This window comes from Alternaria viburni (assembly GCF_023758015.1).
Source record: "Alternaria viburni strain BMP 2772 chromosome Unknown scaffold_17, whole genome shotgun sequence".
Lineage (NCBI taxonomy): Eukaryota > Fungi > Ascomycota > Dothideomycetes > Pleosporales > Pleosporaceae > Alternaria > Alternaria viburni.
Genome location: NW_026055786.1, coordinates 391,754 through 410,229, shown reverse-complemented (window position 1 = coordinate 410,229; position 18,476 = coordinate 391,754). Strand labels below are relative to the sequence as shown.

The 18,476-nt window shown below is 51.8% G+C and overlaps 5 protein-coding genes across 5 annotated transcripts; 3 read left to right on the top strand and 2 right to left on the bottom strand.

The window, feature by feature from the left end:
* Positions 1–794: 794 nt before the first annotated feature.
* On the top strand, positions 795–4,018 carry J4E79_007748 (uncharacterized protein; the record flags this gene model as incomplete). The annotated part of the gene is made up of 4 exons (XM_049356611.1): positions 795–1,035; positions 1,193–1,862; positions 2,973–3,630; positions 3,653–4,018. The coding sequence occupies 4 exons, from the start codon at positions 795–797 to the stop codon at positions 4,016–4,018; spliced, it is 1,935 nt and encodes a 644-aa protein (XP_049208958.1).
* A 2,926-nt stretch (positions 4,019–6,944) lies between these two features.
* J4E79_007747 (uncharacterized protein) lies at positions 6,945–7,651 on the top strand (the record flags this gene model as incomplete). Its single annotated transcript, XM_049356610.1, has 2 exons — positions 6,945–7,065; positions 7,086–7,651. 2 exons carry the CDS (start codon positions 6,945–6,947, stop codon positions 7,649–7,651), a joined length of 687 nt encoding a protein of 228 aa, XP_049208957.1.
* Positions 7,652–7,872: 221 nt separating this feature from the next.
* Positions 7,873–8,278, bottom strand: COX16 (Cytochrome oxidase assembly; the record flags this gene model as incomplete). The annotated part of the gene is made up of 2 exons (XM_049356609.1): positions 7,873–7,956; positions 8,012–8,278. 2 exons carry the CDS (start codon positions 8,276–8,278, stop codon positions 7,873–7,875), a joined length of 351 nt encoding a protein of 116 aa, XP_049208956.1.
* Positions 8,279–8,808: 530 nt separating this feature from the next.
* J4E79_007745 (uncharacterized protein) lies at positions 8,809–16,676 on the top strand (the record flags this gene model as incomplete). The annotated part of the gene is made up of 8 exons (XM_049356608.1): positions 8,809–9,394; positions 9,443–10,146; positions 10,193–10,500; positions 10,547–13,223; positions 13,273–13,807; positions 13,858–14,344; positions 14,393–15,332; positions 15,381–16,676. The coding sequence occupies 8 exons, from the start codon at positions 8,809–8,811 to the stop codon at positions 16,674–16,676; spliced, it is 7,533 nt and encodes a 2,510-aa protein (XP_049208955.1).
* A 532-nt stretch (positions 16,677–17,208) lies between these two features.
* On the bottom strand, positions 17,209–18,045 carry YPT2 (GTPase Ypt2; the record flags this gene model as incomplete). Its single annotated transcript, XM_049356607.1, has 3 exons — positions 17,209–17,531; positions 17,627–17,894; positions 18,016–18,045. 3 exons carry the CDS (start codon positions 18,043–18,045, stop codon positions 17,209–17,211), a joined length of 621 nt encoding a protein of 206 aa, XP_049208954.1.
* Between the last annotated feature and the right edge of the window lie 431 nt (positions 18,046–18,476).

Sequence of the window (18,476 nt, the reverse complement as noted above, 5' to 3'; positions counted from 1 at the left end):
GGGCCAGGTTGGTGACGGCAGCATGTTTGGGGTAATAGCTCGGTACATTCATCCCCGCGGCCTTCGGATGCTGGTCGCGGAGACGCATCTGAGTTAGCACCCTAGCCCATGAGCTCGAGGCGAGATCGATTCCGGGCTTGTCGCATTAGGCATCCCGTATCGGTCCTTCGCAGGCGGTTTTCTTGAGGATATATGTGTCGGCCAGGGACTGTCGTTCGTTGAGGGAGCTTAGTTGGGGTAGGTATTAACGTTCTCGTCGGTCGCGTGGAAGACTCCGTGCTGCTCCGAAACGCGGGGAAGACGACAGCTGGCTGGGCATGACGTGCATTGTTGACTGCCCGACACACAGCATCAACATGGCGCGTCATCCCATGGATGATTATCAGTCCCCAGGGCTGCGATCACGATGGGCATTCACATTCCCATCTGGGACGCACCCTTCTCAGATCTGATTCACATTGGCTTAAGGCGCCTGTCACATGGCTCCCCTAGCCAAGAGAATCGGTGCAAGCGCCAAACGCAGCTGGGCTGTCATTCGGGCACTCACCTCCTGCCTAATATTCTAAGATACCCTCTACGTCAATCCTCTGCCTCTTCTCACATCTGCCGGCGACTCTTTCTCACTGCTCGCCATGCAACTTGTTCTCCCGCCGCCTCCCACGAATTTCCTTTCTTTCTTGCTCCGAGGCACCGCGACCGCGCATATCTGAGCCGACCCCACAACACCGCCTGCCGCCCCATCCCTGCACCGCCAACACCGACGTATACAAATAGATTTGGCGTAATACGGCGATATGTCCAACAGCCTGGAAGCAAAGATCGTAGTCCTCGGTAGCCAAGGAGTTGGAAAAACTTCTCTCGTCCACCGATATGTCAAAAACGCTTTTACGCCTCCCACGACACAGTCCACCGTGGGTGCTTCCTTCTTGACAAAGAGGGTTGTGGATATCGACACCTCCACAGTGGTTCGGTTACAAATATGGGACACAGCAGGCCAGGAGCGCTTCCGGTCCATATCCAAGCTGTATTATAGGGGTACGTTAGTATTGTTCCTTTCGCCGAATCAACTCTTGTATTCTGTCGCAATACACATCGGGTCTCTTTTCGCTGTCGATATACCCCACATTCGGCAGCCGAGTTCGGATCGTCTACTATGAGCAAACGTTCAGCGCAGAACTAACATTTTCTCTAGGCGCAAATGCTGCAGTACTATGTTACGACATCACTGATCCGTACTCGTTCGAGGAGATGGGCCGCTGGTTCAAGGAACTCAAGACAAACCTTGGAGAGGACGTGATCCTCCACGTTGTAGGAACAAAGTCAGACGTCGTAGCCGAAGACCCTACCAAGCGAAAAGTGCCCTTCGAGCGCTGCATCGAATACGTCGCCGAGAACCTCCATCCCACACAGAACGGACAACCACACAGTGCTGCAGCAAGCGGCTGGGGCTCTGTACCGGCAGCCTTCCACAGCGGTATGGCGTCGCCACAGAGCAACCGATCGAGCGGCTTCTGGGGACAAGATCTGGGTTGGGACTGTTGCCACGAGATCAGCGCCAAAGATGGCGAGGGTGTAGACGAAGTCTTTCGCGTCATCACCCGCAAGTTGGTCGAACAGCAGCAGAAGAAGCTCGAGGAAGAACAACGGCAGTACGCCATGGCTGGTGTCACTCCTGCCATGGATAACAACGGCAATGTCGCTGGATACTTCGATTACCCTGGAACGGGTAATGGAAGCTTCCGCTTAGGCACTGGCGACAAGAGGCGAAGCTGGCTGGGCTTCCCTACTACACCCAACGTCGCTGGACATCAGCAAGATTGGGAAGAAGACATCAACCGGGCGCAGAAGAGCAAGAGTGGCAGGTGCTGTTAACATCTGCCCCAACCTGGCTCTTCGGACGTGTGTACGCATGTTCGTACCTTCCATCATCACATTTCCTTCTCAGCGGGGCGTCATCACGACTAGATTCGTTTGAGGATACCCGCTCGCGTTTTCCTAGCTCTCTTTATTGCGCGTCCCATCTCACGGCCATGCATACTGTCGTTCCTCGATTGCATCTCGGAGGCTTAATCTGTTGTTTCCTGTCTGTCTTTTGTAGCGAAGCGTTCGAGCGAGTTGTTTTGTATTGCATTTACAGCGGTCATGAGCGTGTTCTTTCTTTGGTTCCTATCGCGTTGTCTAATGAACCTTCTGGTGGAAGGTATGTCAGCTAGATGACGTCTCCAGCGTTGCCTGCAAGATGCAATCGTAACGATACTTGCTTCTGAAGAACTCACGAATTCGCAATCACCCAGTAATAACGATCTGTACATTCTAAGCATCCGGTGGACTGCATTTTCATCTGCTGACATAACATAATCTCGCAGCAGTCATCCTTGCAAAACAATGCATCGTATCCCAATTTCTCATGCACAGTCTGCGCGGAGCCAGTAAGCGCCCTCGACTATTCTTGCAGCCTGGTCGGTGGCTTACAGCATAACGTCACCGCTTACTTCTAAGTGACCTGCTTGACCTTCGGCGTTGTCAATTTTCACACACGCCCTTTCCACTTGCCGACTATCTACAAGCTCAACATTCCCTCGATTCCATCAAAATGGAGCCGGCTAGCGCAAATTCGTATGATACGCAAACTTTGTCAATGGAGCCTCCCGATACAGGTTCCGCTCCTTACGCCACCGTGGATCTGGAAGCTGGTATCCAAGCAAATGATAACCCGCCGTCGACATTTCATCAGCAATATCTTGAGCAGAATCGCACATGTAATATCCAAGCTTCTCACAAATACTCCGAATCTGACATAATATGGCTTCTGACTAAGACCAACAGCACCGATAGGACGCTGGAAGGACCGGATAATGAGCTGCCGTAGAAGGCTTAGTCGACGCAGGAGGCCTTCCTATATCGAAGAACTGCTCGCACCATACTCGATACCCTGTATGTTGCAACACTGTCCCAGTACTGAGCCTTCTGAGATTGACCAATACAGTGGAAGACTTCCCTAGAGGATATCCAAGCCTGGCAGCGTTTCAGTCCAGTAAACCGGAGTTCTCCATCTATCGATCATTCCACTATCTCCACTCGCGTGTTATATTGGAGCTACAGGATCAACTCTGTGAGCTTGAAGACAACCTTGCACTATTGGATGACTTCGATGCACAGTCTGCAGATCAACAGCAACGAAATCGAATCAGATCGCGCCGTACGGACGCAGATATAGCTCGCCTAGAGTACCAAAATCGTGAGAATCTTACAAACATCCGCCGGTCCGTCGATGCAGGAGAAAACCAGACTGGTGTTCAATCTGAAGATATACCCAACGATACGACAGTATGCCAGTCCGGTCTCAGCGAACGCGCCAGTCTGCTTGCAAAGATCCAAAAGAAACTCATGCAATACGATGATGTCCTGATCAAAACACGCGAGCTTGCCGAGTTCCAGCGACCAAGCGAACGCGAACGCAGCCACCTCTGCTATTGGAACCGTTACACTTGGCCTTTGTCAGACGAGGGGGAGATGATGTTCACACATATGCGAGACGATCTCGTCATCTTGAAGCCGAGGCTTGATTCTAGTAATATCGACGAATGGATCGAGAGAATTATGGATAAGATGCCCCAACGTGCCATTGCTGTAAGTATTACGAGAAGTACAGATGTCGGATCAATGGCTGACGACCTCGCACAAGTACTTCGTCAGGACCGGGCCGGACCCAGAAGAACGGGCGCGTTTACGGTTCTACCACGTCGCCCGAGTCCAACGCCTTGCCGTCCTCATCATCGTCACTGTCATCATCCTACTTCTGGCTGCACCGGTCTTCATCATGTATCGCATAACATGGGACAACACTCGCTCGAGCACCTTCCTCAACATAGGGCTCTTGATCGTCTTTTCGCTGTTGTTCTCCGCATCGATGGGTCTTCTTACCAAGGCAAAGCGAGCCGAGCTTTTCGCTGCGACTGCAGCATACTGTGCTGTGCTCATTGTCTTCATTGGAAACTTCAGTAGTAATGCGACGTAGAACGGTAGATAGCGGCTGGTGTAGAATAAAACAGCAGTTATTGTTCATTGTCGGGTTCTCATGACGCAATAATTCTCGGCAAGCCCACTTCTCACCAGGCCTTCCTATCTCCAAACACTTCCAACATTTGATCGATAGTCATATCGCGGCTACCTGAGGGCGGTTGGAGGACGGCCTCTGCAAGGGCTCGGGCCGTCTCGACAGGACTCAAGCTAACTTCCCTGTCAAGCTGCCAGAAACCCCAGAGCAAACTCATTGAGGCAACTAGACTGAACAGCATAGATCCAATCGCAACCCAAAGCGCTGAATATTCCGCATCGTACCTCAACTCATTACTTGCCTCTTTCCATTTCAATGCAGGTCCGGTCTCATTACCTACATGTCCCCGTCAGATCCTTTCATTGTGGAGGGAGATTGAGCAGCTCTTGTGAAGCCTTTCACTACTTACCAAAAGCAGATGTATACGCTATTCTGAACATCACATCGTGAAAAGCCCAGATCAGATCATCCGTGGCGTTGTCCCACCGAAAGTTGCACGAGTTATTGTCAGGTGGCCAATGCCGGCTCGAATCGAAGTTTGCATACTGCCGAGGTAAAACACCTGAGGGCTCCCAAGAGAAAGCATTACCTGGTGTGCTCGGTTGTGAGACTGTGGCGTTGGATTGGAGAAAGTAATACCCAAAGTATTCGAGAGCTGCAAGTGCATCTGCTGGTGTATCGTCGACGGAGGACATATTTGCAAGCACAGATTGTATCGCCAGAGTCTGAGGGTAGCTAACACGATCAAGAGCAATTGAACTTCCTTGCTGGATCGTGTTGTACATAACGGAAGCCAGGCGCACATCGCACGACTGTGTGGCCATTATCGCGCGGCATTGCGAAGTCGTTTCTGTGGCATACAGTAGCCGCATGTTCAGTACTGATAAGCCAAATTCGTCTGCACTTCGATGAAAGTTGATCTGAAAAAGTGACTGCGGGCCATGGGAAGAATCTTTGAGGTCAACGACATAGTCGTCAGATGAGCACTCAATGCTCACCCCTGCACCGATGACAGGCCCAGTGCAGATGCCGCCACATACATCAGCAGTCCCGATCGTTGAGTTTGTGTACCATTCTTTTAAAATTCTATCAAGGTTGTTTGTAGCGAAAAGTGCAGCAGGTGCTGTGCCGTCCACCGTGCCGGCCCATTCTTCTGGGATACTGGCCGGAAGCGTCCAGGTACTGTCGTACTCGATGATTTGATCTGAGAGGACTGACTTGATAGACCTCTGGAGTAATGGAGCATCATAAATCCTGATTACGGAGGCAATCATCAGGACTGCAAACACCCGCCGTGTTTCAAAGCCAATTCTTAGCGACCTCCAGGTTTCTTTGACACCATTCCACTTGATGTAATGAAGCTTTTGCAATGTCGCACCATTCTGGAAAGCGCGCCACCATACAATCGTTAGGCCATCGGCAAGGATGAAGAACTCAAACGTGTTGAATAGTGTTGCAAGTAACGAGATGAGGACCGAAGGCTGAATAGCCGGCACGCGAGGGATCCAAGTCCCGGTACTGCGACCATCTGACAAATAGACAACCAGTATCAGGCCAGTCAAGCACATGATACAGACGGCGGAAAAAGCGAAAGAAAGCTTTGGAGTGGCTGTACTCTTGTCATGCGGCTGTTTGGTAGTTGGAACATATCTTTTTGGTGGTGGCGACTTCGCTTTGCGTCTGGCCCAGGGCAGCGGAGCATCTGGAAAGAAGTTCGTCATCGAAGACTAAAAAACGCGACCAAAATTGATTTTCGATAGGGTGTAAGATCTTAGGAGCTGAAAAGTAGGAAACAATTACCTGGGTAGCCTTATAGATCATCACGAGGTTCTCGCGATCAACATGCAGTAAGCCCTTTCGCTTACCGTACTTTCTCCTTCTTACACCCGATAAAACTGATACCACCAATACCGAGAATGCTATTACATACATTAAAAAGAGGCCCAGCTGATATCGATCATTGGCTTGCACTGAAGCTTGTGTGGTATGGCCCGGCATATCTCAGCCTTGTCAGTAGGGCCCTTATGATGACTCCCCTGTTGCCGAGTTGGGAACTTGAGTGGGGGTTAGCTGCAGATACCCTGCTGAGACGCTCATAGCAATGGCGACTGTACATCATACTTGATGAAGTCCCACATATAGTCTACCCCGTATCCCAGTATCATCAGGTGTCTTAGCTTGAGCAGAAGAAGCCGAGCTTTGAGTAGCGGCAGTGCTGCCAGCATATAGTAGCACTGTAGTTATTCTTTACAGATTCACGACACTATGGCACCGCTGGTGCCGAGTGAGTCAGGTTTCCATGCTGATGGGATCGCGCGAAGGACTTCCATCAAACAAAAGCCGGCGGCTAGATGACCGTTTGCGACGGCATCGTGCTGGGAACTCGAGGACTCAACACGCGATGCACCCTCGCATGGTTTAGCTGATAAAACGTGCGTGTGTCCGTCGAAGTCTGCTCGCAGCGCCGCTGCTTACTTCGATACGAATTCCCCGTATGCGCTCCCCATGTAATGCTTGTGCAAAGGTTTGAACGCGGGAGCGTATGTTTCTCAGCCTGAGACGGGAGGCGGAAGTAAGCGTTGCGTTGGCGGTCCATAACTGGCTCGTCGACACATTATTAGTTCTGCGGTAGGTTGAAGATGTTGCGAGGTCCCTCACGGGACTATGCTGTTGCTGCCCAAGTCGGGCGCTTCAGGGCGTGAGGTACAAGGCTGAGGCAAGAAGGAACAGCGTATGCCAATGGAGGTACAGCGCATATATCGTTGCCCCGAATCTTTGCGACACAACTCATATATCGCTTTCACCCGGCACATATCCAACAACTTTTCTGGCCTGGTCGTCCAAATCTGCTAATCAACTTAGCTTGCATGTTTGCCAATCAAGAAGCATGGATGCAACCCAAAAATACAACATCGGTACTGGAATTACCTACGCGGTCCGCCACCTTCGAACGACTTTCATAGCTTCAGGATTCATATGGCCTAGCACCTGGAAGACGGACGCAGGCGGTAAGGCTATAACCCGACAGTATACCTATATTCCTTCGGTCTAACGCTGTTAGGTGATGAGCACGAGAGGCGTAGAGCTGATATCGAGACAAAGCTGAGGGCCAACAACTCGTACCTGATTATCGGCGCGGGAACTGTCATTGCCGGCGAAGCGCTTGGATACATCTACCGAACTGACAATCTCATAGAGAAGTTAGTCCCGGCTAAACAAAGTCACGGAGGCGGCTGGGGAGAAACACGATCCCTAATCACAAAGTTCCTTGACGACATGGCATACGATCTCAGCCGAATGAATCCGGCCCTTGATCAGGTTGTTCCAGCAAAGAGCGATTCGCCCTGGGTATGGGACGCCGGCCGAGAACTCTACTACCGCTACGATAGCAAGGACCGAATATATAAATACCACAACGGACTGTGGGTGAGACTGGACGGGTCACAGACAAGCCACGAGCAGGAAGTGCAGTTGGCTCAGGCCTACAACGTATCGGCTCAACCTTTACTGGGCTATGAGAACAGCCTTCTCTCAGTCACAGCTTCGATGCGCCAAATTACCATGGGCCAGGGAGAGGACGCAGCCTTGAAATAACTGGCCTGTTGGATCCAGACGCTTCTCCACATGCATATTCATGACATCAGCGCAGCTTTTGTGGTTTCCAGTAACCTGGTCTTGCTATTTGCTTTCGTACGTGGTATGCGTTCGTCGAAGAGGATAGAATATTTCTTTATCGTACAGAGGTATCGAGTTTGTTTCGCTAATCGCCTTCCGTGACGCCGTTTCCGATGCTGTTGTATATGTACATAGCACAATTACACAAGGGTGCCATCTGGCTCGCCCGGTAGCCGCTTGACACGCCTCTGCTCCCAGTCGTCGATGTCTTTCGCCTGTAATCTCTGCGCAACTGTCAGTCCAGACCCTTCCAGTTGCCTTGTTGCCCAGTATACGCACGTAGTACTCGTCCTTCATGTTCACCTTCCTCCGCTCTCCTCTCAGGCCCATAGCCTGTTCATGTGTGATTTGCTGGTTCTTGCGATCGTATCGCTCGTATCGCAGCGCGGTGGCGGGAGTCAACATGAACGACCCGAGAAGTATCGTAGACAGGAACGGTAGGCCGAAGAGTAGGAAGGGGTGCTTTTGGAGCGACTTTCGGTACTTTGCGGCGAGCGAGTTGGGGAGTGTGGCGCTGAAGGATTTGGAGGTGAAGGGGCCAGGCATGGCTGCGGTCTAGGTCGTGCTCGACCCAAAATTGTGCAATATGGGTGTTGGTATGCGTGCTTGACGTATATGCCGTTCGATGTTGCGGGCGCAGTGCTTTGCGTGAGGATGGTTCGATGCTTCCATATCGAATTGCGGAGTACCTAGCGCTCTTTCCCGAGATCGGGCTTAGCGCGGTCCCGTGACTACGTGATTTCGCGTCCACGTAAACCCATGCATCTTCTTAGCAAATCCCACACACTCGTCAAACCACCGATCATATCGCAAACTGCGCGATTGCAGACGGAGCCACGTATTTATAACGCGAGACGACATTCTTTGAAGGCCCACGAGCGCCACGCCGGAAATTGCAGACAGGTACCCCACCAGCGTCCAATCAGGCGAATCCACCGTCAATACCATCTTGAATCAGTCAAGACTGCTACGAACGCTCGCTTGAGTTTAAAGACCCAACATCATCGCCAGCAGCCAGTTGCCAATATTCCACTCTTTCCTTCCATATCCGACATGCCACATCGGTAACGTGCATCATGGCCCGCAAAGGCGGGAGCTCGACTCAGCGGATGGCACCGCCACCTGTGATTAACGGCAACTCAAATGGCGTGCCCCCACCGTCGACCATTGCGGCCCAAATCGTCAATAATGCGGCAAATGTTCATGCGTGGCAGGGTGAGGCAACCAAAGTCAGCTTTGGAGAGCTGGTCAAAGAGTTTCTCCAACACCCAAACACGGACGAGCCTGATGCACAGCTCGTAGCGCTCATAAGTGTCATCGCCGAAGCAGGACTTGAAGGGTTGTTCAAAGATGACCCGTTCGCCCAGGACCAGCAGAGACAGCAGGGTGTTGACAGTATTGCCGCGCTCACTTTCATCTTGCAACAAAAGCCACATCTGCTGCTGAGCGTCAGAGAGACCGAAGATGACAGCATCTCTCGTCCTCCGCTTATTCTCTGGTTGGTTCCTAAGTTATTGGGCCTACTAGCACATGAAGCACTCACCTATGTGCACGAACATGTACACCAAATACTGCATCTCTGCCTAAGCGCGCTCGCACGAACATCTGCCCTCTGGCGTCCCGCAGCAGCAGTCTCACAGCTTTACAGATCATGTGTGCAAAGTAGGTACTACCCTAAGTTCCATTATCCGAGTACTTACGTCTATCTAGCTATTTTGAAAGAGCTGCGGTCCATGGATGATCCAGCTTCGGCAGCCATGCTGTCTTTCAACCTACTCCTACCATCGTCAAACAGCATCAGCGAGTTTTGGCCAGACAGCCAACAAATCATTGCTTTGCCCCATGATCTGCAGCGAGCAGTTAATTCGCGACTCGGAGCTATCCATGCTGGCTTTTGTCTTCTCACCACCTTGGCATGTGTTGCTCCGCCCCAAGGCAGAGCGTCGGCGACGCCCAGTTCCCTAGATCACCATGTACCATGGATCTTCGACAGTGCTCAAGATTTATGGAAGCATTTCCGGCGTTGGACGGCAACTTCGGAGAGAGGCATCCTCGTCAATGAAATCACGCTCGCATATTTGCAGCTACTCGAAACTCTATTCCTTCCCGCAGGCGCCCCCGGAGACCGTTCCTTGGAATCACTAAAGAATGCACAGTCGCTTATCAATAGCCTCAGCGATCTCGTTGATGGTTTATCGTCAGCGCCGGAGTTAGCGTCAGAAGTCATCCAAGTGCGACTGGCTATCATTTTCACCCGGTTACGCAGTGTTCTTACTTCGCCATCAACGAACGACCCAACCCCACGACGTCGACAGAACATGAGCAGATCGGTCGTCCTGAACGACGTCGAGGCTATCGTGGCTAGAGCCTGTCAGGATGCTGAACACTTCTCTCAGCTTCACAAAGACTTGCAGGTATGAGTGAAACACCGCAGTTTTTGTCTATGCTGATCGAATCTAGCTCGCTCTCTGCCTCTGGACAACACCAGGTATATGGCCTATACACATTGCGGACATACGAAGAGAACTCTGCGAGGGTGACACTGGCAGTTTCTCGGATGCTCAACTTTCCGAAGAATCGACACCAATCCTGAAAAGTTTCCGGATGTTGAACTTGGGTAATGAGGATAGGCCTGCGAAGCGGCGAAAGAAGCTCCTGGATACTCCAGACATCAATCATATTACTTATGAGCGGCTCGTGATGATACTGAATGGCAGTACCCATGACTCCCCGGTTCTCAACCTAACCAATCTCCACAATATCATCGAGTAAGTTGTCTAATTTGACCTAAATGTACGATGCTGACAGATACAGGGCAAGATACTCTTCTATGATGTACGACGATCAACAAAATGAACGTGTACAAGTGGACCTCATGACAGCGTTTGCGAAGATTGCATGCGCCGGTTCCCGGTGTCTAGAATTATCCCAGTCTACATCGCAGCCAGTGAAGTCGCTCAACTGCATGTTATGCGATACGAATTCTCGCCATGAACGAAGCGCCATGACATACTGGAACAGACAGGACGATAGCGAGAGCTGGAAGGAAGTCATTGCCGCTATGCTTACCATAACCAAAGAGCCAGCATTTGAGGAGTCGCTGCAAGCTCGGATACTAATGGCTGTAGCTATTGGCCGTGTTTACAACCACATCTCTGACTCTGAGTATCTATCTCTCGAGATCTGTGAGCTAGGACAGTGGCTGCTTGCGTCTATGAGTAGATCTCTGAGAGAACTGAAGCTTGCCGCAACGAGCTCCTTGATGGTATTCCTGCGGAACGATATATCCAAAAATACCCGCAGTAAGAATCGGCGGTCATTCATTGAGTTCCTGGACGCTTTAGCGCAGCGCGACGTTCTGTCCGACCAGGAGACGCTTATCATCGCGTATGGCCGAACAGCGTTGACTTGTGGAGAGCTCGAGCTGCCCATCATATTGCATCACTTGGTCGAATACTTTGGTCATTCGAACGCACTGGTGTGCGGTATGGCTTACCGCGAACTTGAAACCATCGCCAAAGGGTTGTCCATGTCCACGATGCAGCTCTTGAGTCCCTACTGGAAGGTCATCGGTTTCTCAGTGATAAAAGACTACATCAAGAAGCCCCAGAAAGCGCAGCAATTGGCAGATCTGATCGAACAAAACGTTCGTCAGTTGTTGGTCCTGACGCAAGCGGATACCCTTCCGCATCTCGTTTTGAGCAAAAGAAGAGATATCATCGAAAAGATCGCCCAAGCACGGAAAGCTTCGATCATCGACGTCTTGACGTATCCAAGAGGCAACCTTTCGAAGATACTTGCTCTACTGCTATCACAGCCTGTTCCCGACGTTGAAAAGACAGCAATGGAAACTTTAGCAGCTATAGAGCCTGCTATCCGAGAGAGCAGCAACAACAGGCTCGATTCGTGGGTTGCCCTAGACATCACTGGTGTTGCGATCGAGATACTCAGGCTGGCTGCAGACCAAGAGGGAGTCGGTAAGAAGCCATACTACAGTGCTTTCAGCACGCTGGCGTCGCTCGCACCCGATACCAAATCAGGACAGCGCAAATCGACGTCAAAGTCCAAGAACCTAGATGCCTTCTGCGAGACGCATATTCTGGGCATCATCGCATATCTTTCGAACGTCATCGCGGCTCCTAGCGCCCAGGGTAAAGCCGCACAGTATACGATGCCCGACAGGAAAAATTGCATAGCTGCTATCGGCGATCTCATCTCCCTTGCACGCTTTAGTGTAAACGGCGCGTTACCGCAGATTCGCGCCTGTCTTCAATCAGCCATCGGAGATCCAGACCTATGCGACGATACATTCACCGTTTGGACTGCGTTTTTGGCAGCTCTTGATGGAGATGAAACAATGCTAGTCGTGGATCAAACCTTCGCACTGATTGTACAACACTGGTCGTTGTTCTCTTCAGACACGCAGCTCAAAGCCCATAAAGCTGTCGGAAGCATCATAAGCCAGTACAACCCCCAGCTTCGAGCTAGAGTCGAATACCTTCCCTCACTGTCCGGCATACCAATGTTCTCCAAGATTGAAGGCGAGTTGGCAAAGTTCAGAGATATGATTGAGACCATCAAGGTCTTCCAAGCCTTTAGCAATAGATGCAAAGACCAGACATCGGTCGTGGTGCGTCAGGCTCTGATAGAGCTTGTGCCTTTTCTGGATGCCAATCAGCAGGAATTGCATCAGTCGATCGTTGGCCAAAAGCCTCTTCCGGTTTTGGCCGCATTGACACGATCACTCCTCGATGCCAGCGTTCGTTTCTCGGAAGACCACTCCGATATCACCATTCTTTGTGCTCAGTGCCTTGGTATCATCGGTGGTCTTGATCCTTACCGAGTGGAAACAGTCCGTGAAAAAAAGCGCGTCTTGATGCTTTCGAACTTCGCACGGAGAGACGAGGATATCGATTTCGTGGCATTGCTTCTCGAACAAGTCTTGGTCAAGGTCTTCCTTTCTACCACAAATGCTAAACAACAAGGCTGGATTGCCTATGTCATGCAGGAGATGCTCAAGCATTGTGGGTTTAGTGCACTCCGTGGAGCAAAGCCCCGATCTTCGCAGGCTAGTACAGAGGCCCAGCGCTGGAATGAGATCCCAGAGGCTGTCAGAACTGTACTGACCCCCTTCCTTGATTCGAAATACTCCGTCAATGTGAACACCTCGATACAATACGAGGGTGCGACATATCCGATCTTCAACTCAAAGATCAGTCATGGCACCTGGCTCCAGACCTTTGTTCACGACCTGCTGCGAAAGGGGCAGGGTGTGAACGTTGAGATGGTATTCCCTGTTCTAGCCAGAATCATCAAAGGATACGATCTCTCGATAGCTACCTTCATACTTCCATTTGCAGCTCTGAATGTCATCGTATCAGATAATGATGAGAATATGGAGAACGTAGGACGAGAGCTTTTGCAGGTGCTGCAGGCCGATATACATACCTCGGAGCAGCACGAAGTTTCGATTATCAAGCAATGTAGCGAGGTAAGATCTTACAGCTACTCCATCGAATGCATTTGCTAACACCTCTCAGAATGTCTTCCAGACACTGGATTATCTTTCTTCGTGGTTACAAGAGAAGAGGAAATCCGTTACTGACGCGAGAACGATGGCGGGGAAGATGGGTCGCGGTGTTTCCGAGGACGACGAGATGAACGCCATCAAGCAGCTCAGTCGCGTAGAGGGAGTTCTCCAGCTCATTCCTGCGGAAATCATATCTCGAAGAGCTGTAGAGTGTGGTTCGTACGCTCGTGCCCTGTTCCACTGGGAACAGTACGTGCGCCAGCAGCGGGACATGAAGGCTGAATCAAACCAGCCATTCCACGAGAAGGACGAACTGTTACAACATCTGCAGATGATCTACGCGCACATCGATGAACCGGATTGCATCGAAGGAATATCAGCTCATCTCAAAATCCTCAATCCCGAGCAGCAAATCCTCGAGGATCGCAAAGCTGGCCGGTGGACGGCGGCGCAAAGTTGGTACGAGATTGCACTTGCTGAGAGGCCGAACGATGTCGAGACCCAGATCAATCTCCTCACTTGTTTGAAGGAATCTGGTCAATACGGTGAGTCAGTACGTGCATATCTCACGAAGACAAGCTAACGAGAATTCCAGACTCTATTCTCAACTATGTAGATGGCTTCCATGCGACTAATTCTCTTCCGAGCAACACGCTGCCTTTCGCAGCAGAAGCCGCTTGGTCTACTGGCAAATGGGAACAGCTCGAACGCCTTCTCACTACTACCGGTAGCGCTGATTCCAGCCTTTTTGCGGACTTCAATGTTGGGATAGGCAGAGCGCTATTGGCATTGCGTCACAACAGCCGCCCAGACTTCCAGGGCATCATTGAAGAGCTACGAGAACTTCTGGCGAAGAGCATGTCTCCATCAAGCACAACGTCTGTGCAGGCATCGCATGATCATCTGGTCAAACTGCATGCACTGTACGAGGTTGAGACTATAAGCGGTATGGGTAGTGGGATTGTAACAGACCGCGAAACCATTCTCGAAAACTTGGACAGACGCTTGGACATCATTGGGGCGTACACATCAGACAAGCAATACCTTCTGGGACTACGTCGCGCCGCAATGACGCTATCTCGGTAAGTGTATGTCGAATGGCATTCGTTACGGACGCTAACAGAGAACAGCATCGAATTCGCAAATCTTGACGTTGCTTCCGCATGGCTCACGACTGGAAGGCTGGCTCGCAAGGGAGGCTTCATGACGACAGCTTTCAACTCTGTGCTGCACGCTGAGCGACTTGGAGACAACGCGTCGAAGATTGAGTACTCGAAGCTGCTCTGGAAAGAAGGGCACCACCGCAAGGCGATACAAAACCTTCGTGGCGCAATCGACAGTAACGCGTTCCAGCAAGAAGACACAGTCCCGATCAACGTCTCCGTGACCACAGCCGGTCGAGGCGAAGAGCATTCCATGAACAAGGTTAAGTGCCATGCTCAACTATTGCTCGCTAAATGGCTAGACCGCGCGGGTCAGACACAGTCAATGTCGCTGAAGGAAGAGTATGTGACCGGTGTGCAAACCTATCCCCGTTGGGACAAAGGTCACTACTATCTGGGTCGATGGTATCTGAAGCTACTTGAGTCAGAGAAGCAGCAGCCGATAACAAAACAGAGTTCCGAATACCTTGCTGGTAGTCTCATCAAGTTAGTCATCGAGAACTTTGTCCGCTCTACGGTATACGGGACGAAGTACTATTACCAGACCCTGCCTAAGATACTTACGCTGTGGTTGGACATGGGTATGGAAGTTATGAGCAGCACACCCAAAACCGCCAAAGACAAGGAGTTTCACGAACATCGGCTCAACTATCTCGACCACATCAACAAATACCTCAAGCGCTACGCCGGAGAGCGGATGCCTGCTTTCGCATGGTACACCGCTTTCCCGCAGATCATCACACGCATCAGCCATCCGAATAAGAGCGTTTGGGATGCTCTTCAGACGATCATCATACGAGTTGCGTCGACATATCCGCAACAGGCGCTATGGGCTTTGCTCGCGGTTCTTCACTCTACGCAGGATGACCGCAGGGCCCGGGGCGCTACTGTATTGCAACGACTACGCGTAAGTTCTCGATCTGGTCAAGATCAGAAGTCAGCTAACAAGAAGAAGGACGCATCGAAGCGCAAAGGCGCTGCTATCGATCTCAAGGCCCTCATCATTCAAGGCCAGCGGCTTACTGACGCACTACTGGCGGCTTGCGATGCTCCCATAGAATCACGAATAGCACACGTGAGTCTAACAAGGGATCTGGGATTCAACCACAAGCTTGCTCCTACGCCGCTGGTCGTTCCTATCGAAGCCAACCTACTTCCAAATTTGCCCGCTGGCAACGACAGCCAAACTATTCGTCGTCACAACCCATTCCCAGCCGACGCCATCACCATCCAATCATTCGACGACGACGTACTAGTCTTATCCTCCCTCCAACGCCCCCGAAAGCTAAACGTCCGCGGCTCAGACGGCCGCTCCTACGGCCTCCTCTGCAAACCCAAAGACGACTTGCGCAAAGACCAACGCCTCATGGAATTCAACGCCATGATCAACCGCGCCCTCCAAAAAGACATCGAGTCCAGCAAGCGCCGCCTCTACATCAAAACCTACGCCGTCACGCCTCTCAACGAAGAATGCGGCGCAATTGAATGGGTCGAAGGCCTCAAGCCCATGCGCGACATCATCCTCCGTTTCTACCGCCAAATGGCCATCCCCATCGATTACGGCGAGATCCGCCTCCTCCTCAACGAAGCCTCGTCGTCCCCGTCCAAAATCCCCATCTTCACTGAACGCATCCTCGGTAAATTCGTGCCTGTGTTACATGGATGGTTCGTTGAGACGTTTCCCGAGCCGGAAGCCTGGTTCGCGGCGCGTCTGCGGTACACGAGATCCTGCGCTGTGATGAGTATAGTCGGCCACGTCCTCGGTTTGGGAGATCGACACGGCGAGAACGTACTGTTAGAGCAAGGCGACGGTGGTACCTTCCACGTCGATTTCAACTGCCTCTTCGACAAGGGTCTCACATTCGAAAAACCCGAACTCGTCCCCTTCCGCCTCACGCACAACATGGTCGATGCCATGGGTCCACAGGGCGTCGAGGGCCCCTTCCGCAAAGCCGCCGAACTGACGTATAAACTGCTCCGCCAGCACGAAGACACGCTCATCACTATCCTGGAAACCTTTGTGCACGACCCCACGGCCGATTTCCTGGGAGGCAAACGTCGTAAGAAGATTGTTGGCGTCCCGGATACGCCGCAGGAGGTGCTGGATATTACGCGCACGAAAGTGAATGGGTATCTCAAGGGGGAGAGTGTCCCGTTGAGTGTCGAGGGCTATGTTGATGCGCTTATTGCTATGGCGGTGGATCCGATGAATTTGGCGAGTATGTATATTGGGTGGTGTGCTTTCTTCTAGTGGTGTTGTGTTTCGTTTCAAAAGTCGGGGTGTATGTCAGTATCGTTACTTCGTTTCATACTAGATAGAAGTTAGCAAATCTGTATCTTCATTACATCGCATACCTTTTCATCATGCATAAAGCCATTAGCACCCCATTTCCACATCCTTCAGACAAGACTCCGTGCATATACAATTGGCATTACAATACGTAATTGTAAAATAAAGGTAGGTACTCCCATTCTCTTTGGAACCTGGATAAAAAAAAAGAGACCAACGCCTGTAACAAAACACTCGTTAAGAAAAGAGGTTGATGCTACCCAAAAGGGACTCGCTCGAGCGGATATTCAGTCGTGTAAGCATCGTCTTCGTGCGATCGTCTCTTCCGTACCCTCGGACCCAAGCTTGCTCTTTGCTTCCATCAGATCAAAGCCGTAGCATGTCTGTCCCTCGCATCCATAGCATGACCACTGCCCCCTCATGTGCCTGACAATCTCAGTCCAAAATGTCCGTCTCCTCTTACTCCCTCTCTCTCCCCGAGTACTCCTCCTTTCTAGCAGCACTTCCCGCCCATACCCGCGTTCCCGTCACCTTGCCCACCAACATCGACCTTGGGAGCGGCGGTCTGATCCGTCCTGGCGGTATCGATAAGGCGCTTCTTGATGTCGCCGGCGAGACTGTAAAACGCCTGGTCGACGTTGATGTTGCTCTTGGCCGAGACCTCGAGGAAGGGGATGCCGAGTTCGTCGGCGAGGGCCTGGCCCTGTTCTGTGGAGACGGCGCGCTTCTCTTCCCAGTCGCACTTGTTGCCGATGAGGATCTTGTTGACGCCTTCGGTGGCGTGTTGCTCGACGTTGGAGAACCATGTGCGGATGTCTGGTTACAGAGTTAGTGGGTTCTTTATTGAGGACTTCATGCTTCCTGAGCTGGGATGGCAGAAGGGTGTGTATATGTGTGGAGCGGGAACGTACTGTTGAAGCTCCTTTCATCCGTGACGTCGTAAACTAGCAGGATACCCATGGCACCTCTGTAGTACGCCGTGGTAATGGTCCGGAAGCGCTCTTGGCCAGCGGTATCCCATATCTGCAGCTTCACGCGCTTGCCGTCGAGCTCGATGGTGCGGATCTTGAAGTCAATGCCGATGGTGGTGATGAACGAGGGCGTGAACGAGTCTTCGCTGAAGCGCAGCAGGCAGCACGATTTGCCTACGCCCGAGTCGCCTATGAGGAGTAGTTTGATCTACGCGGGGGAGGTTGTTAGTGTGGGTCTGTGTATAGGCGGTGGAGGGGCGTTCAGGGTCCAGCATGTATGCGGAAGCTGGGCAGGCGCATGTCAGAAACAGGCATAGGGCGAAGCTTACGAGAAAGTCATAATTCCTGGAGCCAGCCATCTTGATATAGAGTCGTGGGGTGCGTTATCGAGCGGAGGTGGTTGCGGAGTTGGCGCCCGCCGGTTTGGGGTGTGCGGTGGAGCTGGCGGTGGTTGCGTGGTTGCGGAAGAATGGCGGTGATAGACTCGAGCCTGATGATATGTTGTATGCGTGGGAACAGGCGGGCTTGGGGTGAATGTTGCTGTGTGGTTAACAGCAGGCAGCGAAGTAAACGGCGTGGGAGCGAGTTCACAGGTGCTGGCCAACGTTGGACGTTAGCGCCAATAGTCCGCACGGGCTTCACCACCTCCGTCACTGCAGCTGTCGTCTGCGAGTGACGAGCGGCGGCTGGCTTGGTGGCAACTGCGCATCTGCCTTGACTCGGCTGTCACTACCGGCATCACGACCCAGCACTCGAGACACAGTCATGTGCTGGCGTTAACATACGGAAG